At 33.3% G+C, this 11176-nt stretch overlaps 1 protein-coding gene and 1 long non-coding RNA gene across 3 annotated transcripts; one reads left to right on the forward strand and one right to left on the reverse strand.

Moving 5' to 3' along the window:
* Window positions 1–1968: 1968 nt before the first annotated feature.
* LOC118038369 (uncharacterized) lies at window positions 1969–3887 on the reverse strand. Its single transcript, XR_004685761.2, has 4 exons — window positions 3733–3887; window positions 3542–3617; window positions 2459–2547; window positions 1969–2088 (listed from the first exon to the last, which is right to left on the reverse strand). It is a non-coding gene; the product is annotated as an uncharacterized lncRNA (long non-coding RNA).
* A 499-nt stretch (window positions 3888–4386) lies between these two features.
* Window positions 4387–11176, forward strand: LOC118038371 (3-deoxy-manno-octulosonate cytidylyltransferase, mitochondrial). 2 transcript variants are annotated; one of them, XM_035044698.2, is made up of 9 exons: window positions 4387–4722; window positions 5368–5413; window positions 5856–5942; window positions 6022–6146; window positions 6421–6560; window positions 6652–6703; window positions 6847–6957; window positions 7541–7655; window positions 10864–11176. In XM_035044698.2, exons 1-8 carry the CDS (start codon window positions 4501–4503, stop codon window positions 7631–7633), a joined length of 876 nt encoding a protein of 291 aa, XP_034900589.1. In that variant the 5' UTR covers window positions 4387–4500; the 3' UTR covers window positions 7634–7655; window positions 10864–11176. The 2 variants fall into 2 exon arrangements, with proteins under 2 accessions (XP_034900589.1, XP_034900588.1); XM_035044697.2 differs by lacking the exon at window positions 10864–11176 and having other exon boundaries at window positions 4388–4722; window positions 7541–7978.

Below are 11176 nucleotides of genomic sequence, written 5' to 3' on the forward strand. Positions count from 1 at the left end.
TGTGTGTGCGCGCGCGCGCGCATGTGTATACTTGTTTTTGTTTGGGAGTGTGGTTGCAATTACTTTTCAAAATACTTTTCATTTAGATATGTATCAAAATAATATTTTTTAAAATTTTTTTTTGATATTAACATATCAAAATGATCTGAAAACACACAAAAAAAAAAAAATTTGAAGTACAGAAAAAAATAATATCTTTTTTAAAACGCTTTTGAAACGTAAAAACAAATAGAGCTTTTATAGAGAAACAAACCTAGTTAAAGCTTCTTCTTTAAAAAAAAAAAAAACCTCAAACACAAAAGGCAAAACCTATAATTAGTCCTTAATGTGTATTTTTTATGTTCTCCATGGTATCCATTTGTCAATATTGGTTAATAATTTTCATCTAAAGTGCATATTTTATTCAATAAAGAGATTTTTTTTAAGAAAATTTGATGGAAACCTTAATAAGCATTAACAAAAGGACCTAATTAAGAATTATCTCAAGTGTTTAAGACCAAATTGATAATATGAAGATTTCAGATCCAACTGAGAATGAGTATTTAGGTTGAGAACTAAATTGATGTTTCTTAAAAAAAAATGGCACATTTTGGCCAGCCCACTTCTTGATAAAATGGGTGTTTGATTCAACAAAAAAAAGAAAGAAAAAAGAGGAATTTATGATCTCAAAATGGCCATGTTGAGAGCCTCAACTTTAAAGCAAGTATCCAAATAAGTAATTATAGTTTTTCCATTCAAATCAGAGATTAGAAAGAGAAAAAAATGAAATTCACAAGACTAAACTACAAGAATACTTATTTTATAAATTCATTTGAAAATACGAGCCAACCTGTGTTTTTAAAAAAATCATTTTTTTAATAAAAATTTAATTTTTTAAATTATTTTGATGTGTTGATTTTAAAAATAATTTTTTAAAATAAAAAATATCATTTAAATATATTTTAACATAAAAAATATTTTAAAAAACAATCACAACCACCTATCTTCTAAACATGGCGAAGACAATGTTTAACATAGAAACAAAGATACAACCTTTTTCTTCTTTTATTGTTCATGAGGCGAGGGAAAGCACACTTCCATTCTTGAATTTTTAAGTTTTGGTCTTTATTTTTTAAAAAATTTGATATTTCCTTTTAAATTTAAGAGAATCGAGAAAGTTAAAATAGGAAAGGAAAGATAAAGAGAAAAGTTAGCCACACATGTTTACTATATTAGTTAAATTATAAATTATATTAAATCAACTCTCATCTTATTTATTTTAAAATCCGGTTAGAACAAAATTTAAGTCGGGAAAATCATGTAATATGCTCAAAATATTCATCGTTTCAACATATGGGTAACTAATAACTGATTTATCAAAATTTAACCTAAAAACCATTACAACCTCATTAATTATAAAAAATTTTGAATTAAAAACACATAATTTAGATAAATGAATTTTTTTTTATTATCAAAAATAAAATTTTTCGATAACTACTCGTATCTAGGGGTGTTCACGGTTCGGTTCGGTTCAGTTTCAACCATAAAAACCAACCGAACCAAGTACCTCATATTTTTTAAATTTCAAACCGAACCAAACCGAATTCCGGTTCAAACCGAACTGATTCGGTTCGGTTGAATTCGGTTTTCCAGCTAAAAAACCGGGAAACCTAATCATTAAATTAATGGGCTTTTTTTACTTTTTTTAATGGGCTTAAATTAAATTGGGCTGTTAAATTTTCTTGTTGGGCTAAATTTATAGGCTTTTTAATCAAAACTCTTTAAAATGTTATTTTCTTGTTGGGCTAAATTTATAGGCTTTTTAATCAAAACTCTTTAAAATGTTATAATTTGATTAATTTTGTTATAAGCTTTCTAATGAAATTAAAATATTTAATTTTTTTCGAAATGCTTAATTGCTTATAGTAACAAATTAACAATATATTAGCCAATAGCAAATTTACATTAAAAAATTTACATTAGCCAATAGCAAATAGCAAATAGCAAATAGTAATAAATTATCATAAACATTAAATCCGACACCAGCACTACAGCAGCATCCAAAACTTCCAGCAACAGCAAAAGCCAAAAGATCCAGCAAGGATAATGCTATAAAAAAACACTACCAAATTAGCAACATATTATAGTTTGACAATTAAAAAAATTAGGAATGCAAAATTTTAAAAGGAATTAATAAGGCAAAGTAAATTAATTACCCAAAACAATTATATTCCAAGATTACACCAACATCATCAAATTAACTTACTAATCACGAGAAACAATTGAAAATCATTTGATATCATCTACCAAGAACTTTAATATGTGTGTTTCACAGGATGAGACAAGTAATTCATTTATTTAACAAATGACAATATAATCAGGGTAAATAATGCCAAATGACTGCAATAAAACCAATTCCTGAAACATACAACCATGACTTCACATAGCATTAATAACTCCTTTAGCGGTCGAGAATTACCTTTACAATAACAGCTCAGATCTTGTATTCCCCAAGATGCATCCACTTTGTAGCTGACCACTTGTTTCCTCTAATCACAGGGCAGCTACCTGGCATGAGCAATGATAGGAATGTGAGTTAACTGGATGATTATAACATGTTAACAGTGGAAAGGGAAATAGCTTCCCTCCAAAGTATTCAGGAAAGGTGTATGTGCTATATGCCCCGCACAAAAGTAACCCCTCATGCATGGGGCCAATAATTTTCTTGGTAGTGAAAGGACTGTGTCCACAATGTGAAAGCAGCTATGTCCTGTGTGTAAACAGGCACTCCTAAACCAAGAGATTACTTTCGATCCTGATTTTTTCTTTTTTCTTTTTCCTTTAGATGATTCAATAGCGGATTCACCCCCATTAAAATTTTCAGTAAATAACAACTTTTGCTCATCACCCGACAATACACCGACAGACATATATATGCATGTGAACTGTGAAGGTCTTTTTGATCATCTAATTAGTTTTATACATTAATTAACGGGTGGCTTAAGGAGCATGGGAGGAAAAGGGAGAGGAAGGACATGGATGGAGGGCCCCATCTAACTTCTTTTCTCAATTTTGTGGCTGAAAGTTATGTTCCTTGGAAAGAATCTTTATAAAGTCAAGCTCAATAGGAATCCCTTTCCTAGTGAATGGGCATCGTTAGCAATTGAAGAAGAATCTACTACTGGGGAAAGGGGGGAAGTTCTTCCGATAACGGGATTGAGAGCGCTGCGAGAGCACAAGAGCTGCTTAGAACACGGGACTCGTGAGACAAGAAGGTGTCTTTTGAACAACCAACCTGACATAAGGATTCTAGCTCGCCCACTCTAAGCACAAAACATCAACAGGATCGGAATCAGGGAAGGGGGCTCTTACCATTACACAGGCTAGCAGACAACGATTCCTCTTCTGGGGAGTTAGATTTAAGTTTTATTTGTCTAGCCTGTGGCCCAAGACTGTCACTGTCATGGATGTTGTCTATGCTCTTAAGAGGCAAGGTCGTACTTTGTATGGGTTTGGGGGTTTAGTCACTAAACAAAGAATCACAGATGAAGATGAAATTTACCTTGCTGTTGTTGTTAAAATGAAGACGCCTGAAAGATGGAGACGACTTCTGGGAAAGATGAAGATGGAGACGATTTCTGGAAAATAAAAATATGAAGATGAAGATGGAATAGACTTGAAAATTTAAAAAATACTTTCAAAATTCAAACCCATGAAACAAAGAATCAAAGAAGATAGAATTTAGTCATTTACCTTACTGTCGTTGCTTCAATGAAAAAGGTTTCTGGGAAAGGAAGATTGTGAATTAAATATTAAGGAAGATTGGGTTTTTGTTGAAAATGGGAAGGAAGATGGAGACGGCTGAGATGAGAAATTGAGAATATGTTAGGGTTAGAGAGAGAGGCCAGGTTAACTTAACTATTTATAGTACTTTTTTTTTTAATGGTTTAATGGGTCCGGTTCGGTTTGGCTTGGTTTCTGGGTCAAAACCGAAACCGAACCGGACCTGTTAACATTTATGGTTTTTCAAATCGGTTTAATCGGTTTTTACTTTCGGTTCGGTTTTTTCGGTTAATTTTTCTTCGGTTTTCTCGGTTTTCTCGGTTAATCGATTATTTTGAACACCCCTACTCGTATCTCTAAAATATTTAAAAATTAATTTTGAAGGGTGTAGTTCAAGTGATATATTTTAAGTTTGTTCTCTAAAAGTTACCAATTCGAGTCTTATAAATCTCATGGTTATTGAAAACTTATATAATTATTAATTTCAGGATTCATAAAATTAATTAAGATACTCATGAATTATAAATAAACCCAATAGCCACATTAATTAAAAAAAAATGTTTAAAGATTAATTTCAGCATAGGTTCGGACAATTCTGGTTTTTAATAAAAGATTCCCCTGATGACTGTTATCACTCATCATGACTGATCAGTCATCACTCGTAGATTTACAAGTGCCCAGTAAATTACAAGTTCCAGGGAAGCCTGAGTACCACACTCACGACAGCCAAACTTGACAATGTGCTCCTCCTGTTCTTCTGGGTCTTCATCGACCAGATCATGGATCGTGCACGGCATTGTAGCCGGGGGTGCAATTGCTGCGGCCATTGGCGCTGGTGCTTATCTGGTTCGGTACAGAAAGTTTAGGAGCCAGGTTGTTGGTATCATACCCGCCCGCTATGCTTCTTCTCGGTTTGAAGGCAAGCCACTTGTTAATATCCTTGGCAAACCCATGATCCAGGTACCCTTTAGCCTCCTTTTCATTTCATTTCTTCTTTTGAAGTGTTTGCGTCTCTTAACTCTAGTTTTGTATGTGAATTTTGGAGGTGCTATTCAGTGATTTGATATGAGATCTGGTATGGGTTTTATATATTCGGATTCATTAAGTGATTAGTAATTTGTTTTGTTGCAAAAGCTCATTAAACTGCCCATCTAGGCCTGTTTTTTATAGTCTTTTTTGGTATCTTTAATTGTATAACATATCTGAAATTATGTAACTTTCCACAAGTAAACAATTTTTTAAGTTCTGTTTTGGGCCGAACCGAGCTTGTGTGAAATTATTTTGAATTTTGATTTGAATTAATGTCCTCTCTCGGAAGGATCAACGTGTGATATGGTTGGATACGACAGCATAGTTCTGGGGCACTATATGTTAAGTTGATCCCGTCCTGAAACTGAGTAGTAAAGATTAGCGAAGAAATGTGTTCTTATTAATTGATCTTTCATTGTCAAATTTTCATCTTTCGAAACGAAAAGAAGTGGGATTATCTATATGATATCTGATGGCATGTTTATCTTGTAGGAAACCTTTTGAATTATAGTGTACTAATTGATATGAGGAAAGAAACTGCTTTATATACTCACACTTTTAGTTGATTATCTACAGAGAACTTGGGAAAGGGCCAAACTGGCAACTACACTGGATCATATAGGTATGTAACTATCTCGAGCTTCACCTAATTTTAATGGGGGGAGCCTTTTCGCTTCATGCAACTTTGTCATCTAGAATATATCTGTAGAGGGTGTACCTGAATGATTTATGGGTAAAAACTAAATGCTAATCTTGTTCATTTGGTTATGTTTTAACGCATTTAGATGCCTAAAGTTTGGGTTTGTTATTGTGTTCAATACCAAAAGGTTGTCTGTTTTGTGCTAAACTTGCTCACTATTGCTTGCTGTTAGTAGTCTTCAGTTTTTTCTTGTTTCTGGCATGTAGAGGGGGGGGAAACTGCAGGTGGCATTGAAAATGCTTGAGACAGTAGTTGTAATGATGATGTGAATAGGATCAACAAAAGATTATTTTCTGTGAGCTGAATAGTCTAATTTCTTTTGTTGATGTGTTCACAAACTCTTTCATTATCTTTTCCATTGCAGTTGTGGCAACAGATGATGAAAAAATAGCAGAATGTTGTCGAGGATTTGGTGCTGATGTGGTAATGACTTCAGAATCTTGTCGAAATGGTAGGTATCTTTGTTGTTCATTGTAAATCTGAACTTTATGTGATTTGTCAATGGTTAACATTCCTTTTCTATTGTGCAGGCACGGAACGGTGCAATGAAGCACTTCAAAAACTAGATAAGAAATATGATGTGGTTGTCAATATTCAAGGGGACGAGCCTCTCATTGAACCTGAGATAATAGATGGAATTGTTAAATCCCTGCAGGTGAATTTATATATCTTCATAATACACATCTCCTGAAACATGAAAAATACATCTAATTAACAGAAGCTCATGTTTATCTTTTTAAATTTTAATATTTTCACAAGATTTATTTGAGCAACTTGAAATATCCTGTGAAGTGAAGAAAATGAATTAGCTGTGCAGCATAAAAATCATCTCGAACATTATACTGCATTGGTTTGATCTCATTGCAGTACTTTACATTATTTAATACTTTGAGCTTCGTTGAAGGTTTCTATTATGCATATGGATGCAGGCAGCCCCTGATGCTGTGTTTAGCACAGCTGTAACCTCTTTGAAGCCTGAAGATGCATTTGATCCCAATCGAGTGAAATGTGTGGTGGACAATCAAGGTTACGCTATCTATTTTTCAAGGGGATTAATTCCTTACAACAAGTGAGTTTATCGAATACATGTGGGCTGTCCTCATTTTCTTTGTAACTCTTTTTAGTTGGTCTGTTAACAATTATATTCCCGCTTGACACAGATTGGGGAAGGTCAATCCACAATTTCCATACATGCTTCATCTTGGAATTCAGGTATGAAAACAGCATCTTTTTTAAAAGTTTTCTCCTCATTTTTTGGGTGGTTGCTGGGCTGTCTGTCTGGCTTATGTTTTTCAGCCACATTGTCATCCATCCTGCACATTAACAACACTGCATATCATCTCATGTCTGACCAGAGTTATGATGCAAAGTTTCTGAAGATATATCCTGAGCTTCAACCAACTCCACTGCAACTGGAAGAGGATCTGGAACAGCTTAAGGTCCTGGAAAATGGTTATAAAATGAAGGTAATATTATAAATTTCCATTGTCTCTTCCCTTTGACTGGCTTGTTCTATCCTAAACTTCTTTTTTAATTGGTTTCACATTGCAAGAACTTCTAAGCTCTTATGTGCATTTTGAGCACCTTTTTCTGGAGTGCTGAAAATTTCTTTTACAAAATGGCCTAGACCCCAGATGAGGCTGTTTTTTTTAATGAAAGAAAATTATTTCTTTTGGGTATTTCTGGATGACTCATTGCGATGGGAAAATCTTTCCCATTTTGCCATTCTTCTCCCATAAAACAATTGTTTGGATAAAAAAGTAAATTCAATTTTATTTTGAAATAATCCTATTTAGCATTATGTACAGCGGAAAATAGGTTAATATGGAAGGAAATTTGGAATGAAACTGAGTCGATGAAATTGGAAGCCAATTTGCCTTTTTTTCCCCACTTGTTTTATTTTCTATAGTAGCATTCACATCCTAAGATTTCTGCATGTATTTCCAATTTTTATTGACTAAAAATTAGATTTTTAGTTTCCTTTTCAATAAGAATTCAGGCTGTGCTTGCTGAAATTTCAATATTTAGAAATGTATATAAATTGTGCAGGTCATAAAAGTTGACCATGAGGCGCATGGTGTCGACATTCCAGAAGATGTTGAAAAGATAGAAACTTTGATGCGTGAGCAAAACTTGTCTTAGTTCAATACCAGCTATGCCAGAGGTTAGATTATAAGGTGGATTAGTTGTCTGTGTGTCTGTGTTAAAAATACAGGTTCAGGGGAAAGGGAAATCAAGTAAGATGCTGGTTTTCGGTTTCACTAGCCATTTTCTAATATTATAGTTAGATAGTGCCATACTATTCTTTATAGGTTCATTTACTATGTTGATTTCTTCTCCCTTCTGTTTACCAAGTTCAGTGAACTATCATGCAGCATTGTGGATACAGTTGATGAGTGCCTGCATCATAATAGAAGTGGGAATAACTGAAGTGTTTGGTTTTGTTTGTTTATTTATTTTTAGTTATAAACCCTCTCAGTTTATTTATGCTGTTTATCCGAGCCTTTTAAAAAAATGGAATTAGTGGCTCAACGATCCTTCTCAAATTCCTGTGTTGTAATGAAGTACAAGTTGTGATTTACTAGTTTGCATTCGAGATGAGTGGTGGATTTTCAACTCATCCTCATTGTGATTTAAACCATTCTCTCTCTTAAAGTTGCTGGATTTAGACCAAAAACGATGTATTCAGTAGAAATAGGGCTCAGCTGTCTGCTTTAATATTTCTCTTCCACAGTGGAATCTCTAACCTTATGTTAAATTAACAAAAATACTTGATTGAAGTTGATATTGGTTGAATATTAACTTGGGTTTATATTTCATGTTGAGATGTTAGCAGCATCCATTTTGTAAGAAAAGTATTTAAGTCTTCATTAAATATTAGTTTCATTAGTTTTAGCTTATCGGCAAGTAGTTGTAATCCTTTGTGAACCAAAGGATTGGAGTCCTCTGTGGTTCAATTGTTATCCAGAAAACGTAGAAAAACTTAGCTCCATCGAAACCAAGCTTGCCGAGTGTTATCATTCTTTGTTGTCATGAGAGTGATGCAGTTGTTAGCAAGTTCGCATGCTTCAACACTTTGGTAGAGATTTGGACCCATGAAATATCAGACTTTGGTCTGATCTCCCACGATGTTAAATGGACACCATGTAGGCTAGGCGTTGATGACATATGGTGTATCCCTGTTACTGAGATATAGACTGTAGATAGGGCATAGGAATGATAGGGGAAACAGAAAATTAATCATCACTTGTGTCAGTATCATTTCCTACTTTCAGCAACAAAATATTTGATATAAAATCCCTGCATTTTTGCTTTCCTCAACTCTGACATGGGTGATAAAAGTATTCTCTAAAGATCAAATTGCTCAGAGAGAACAAATCTGGAAAAGGGTCGATGAATAGAATTAGTTTCAAGAAACCAGTAGAAAAGAATAAAAATATCATCAGAACAGTTTATGGTCTGACTGTTACTGAGAAGTAAATAGCATTTGGGAAGATCAGCTATCAAAGAACCATCTCAACCCAATAGCTTAAACTGTTAGGTGAGGTCCTACGATATGATTTATATTATTCTCTAACACACCCTCTCAAGTGAAAGCTTTTTAGGCTTGAAACTTGCACAGGCCAACATTATCTTGTGCTTATTTTTTTTTTTATCAAATAAATGGGGATGATGAGATTCGAATTCGTGACCACTAGATCATCAAGGCTCTGATACCATATCAAAGAACCATCTCAATCTAATAGCTTAAACTGTTAGGTGAGGTTCCAGGATGATTTATATTATTCTCTAATATCAGTTGATGGAGAAAGCAGCTTCTGATCTGAAGTTTGCCACCCTCTTAGATGGCTTTGCACGAACCATAAACCTGTTCACATACAAACAACATCATCACAGGTCCATTTGGTCCCTCACAGGTTTGGTTTTCAGGACATTGGTTTGCATCAGACCTCCTGTGAAGAAAAATTGTCTATCGACCTTCTGAGGCACATTGGCAGGGAATCCAGCACCAGCTAAGCTATGAAGTTTGCTTGTAAAATTTGTAGCAAATGAAGTGTAATTTAGAGGTGGTAGATTTGGTTTGACTGAAAGGTCTGAGGGTGATAATTCATATTCCAAAATGCATGCAACTGTTGAATTGTAACAAGTTCCTTGTCCATTCATGCATGCAGAAGCTCAACAAGGACACAAGCAAGACACGATATAGGCCGAAACAGGGATAAAACAAAAATAAGCCCTAAAATCTTATTTTTAGTTCTAAAATATTAATCTGACAAGGTTTATCTCTCAACAAGGTTCATAATGTCTTTAAATAGGCTAAAAATCTACCTAAACTAGGTAATGAAATAAAAAAAAATTAAATATAAAGGAAAATAACATAAAACCCTAAATAACACAAGATATCCGGAAAATCAAGAAAAATAACAAAAACAATCTTTCAAAGCTTTTTTATGGAATTAATCCTTAAGAATCTTCTGTAAAAGTTCAAACTCGAATAAAAAATTATGGTTCATTTTAGCAATTATATTAGTTTGACATGACCAAGTCTCTTTTTAGACTTAACTTTATCCTACTAGTCTGTAAAAGTATTTTTTAGACCATCCATGTAATTTGCTTGACAAAGGTTCCTATATAACAACATTTATTAGGCCTTAAGTGGTCCATACGCTAAAAGGATTTCTTGAAAGTTCTTGTTTAGCTAATTTTCCCTGATTTTTTTGGATTTCTTGTGTTGTTTCGGAATTGATGTTATTATCCTTTATATTTTAGGATTTTGATTCCATTTTTTATTATAGGTTGATTTTTAGCCTATTTAAAAGCATTTCTAACCTTCTAAGGAGGCAAATTTGATCAAATTAATATTTTAGGAGGAAAAAAAAAGGTGTTAAGGTTTTTTTTTTTGGTGTTTTAACCTTATTTCATCATATTTTATGTGTTTTTGTACTTGCTGTCGTTGTTTTGTTTCCGCCTGCATTAGTTGGTGTCAAAGTGATCCAACAATTCGTAGTGATTAATTCTTGTGTTCTATTAAATAATTATTGTTTAAAAAGATTGCATAAGTGGACGTACTTGTGTCAGAGGGGATAAGGAGGCTCTCTCTTGGGAAAAAAGACATTTCAAAACTAGTATATTATTTTCATATGTATTAATTGTTGTTCATAGAAATTCCAATGATGGTGATTCATGATGAAGTAATTTATACAAAAATATTATGTTAATGATCTATAATGAAGTATCTGTACAAAAATTTCATGTTATGTTAGCGAGGTTTGAGATTTAGAAGAACTTGCGCTATTGCTGAGTGTGACAGTGCTCATGATATTTTTCACTGATGTGAAGTTTATGCTAACTATTTTTGTTTTTGGCATTAGGTATTTGCAAATGTAAATGCCGAAGAAATTTGCAAGAGGGATGGTACGTATATGTCTTCAAGTTTTTATGGAGAAGATCATAAGCTGCATTTTATGTGGATTTGTCTTAGGCGTTTTAGAATTTCTCGTGTGCCTTGTGAAATGTTAAAGAAGTTGGAAGAGTGAATAGTATATGTGAGATTATTTATGGAATATTCTGCAAATTATAGTTAGATAAATAAAAAGAAATTACAATGTTTGATGCTGGTTGTACAATCGTTGAATTTGAATTCAGCCATAAACATTATTTTAACTTTATATATTTGATTTTGTA

Source organism: Populus alba, chromosome 11 (assembly GCF_005239225.2).
Source record: "Populus alba chromosome 11, ASM523922v2, whole genome shotgun sequence".
NCBI classification, from domain to species: domain Eukaryota; kingdom Viridiplantae; phylum Streptophyta; class Magnoliopsida; order Malpighiales; family Salicaceae; genus Populus; species Populus alba.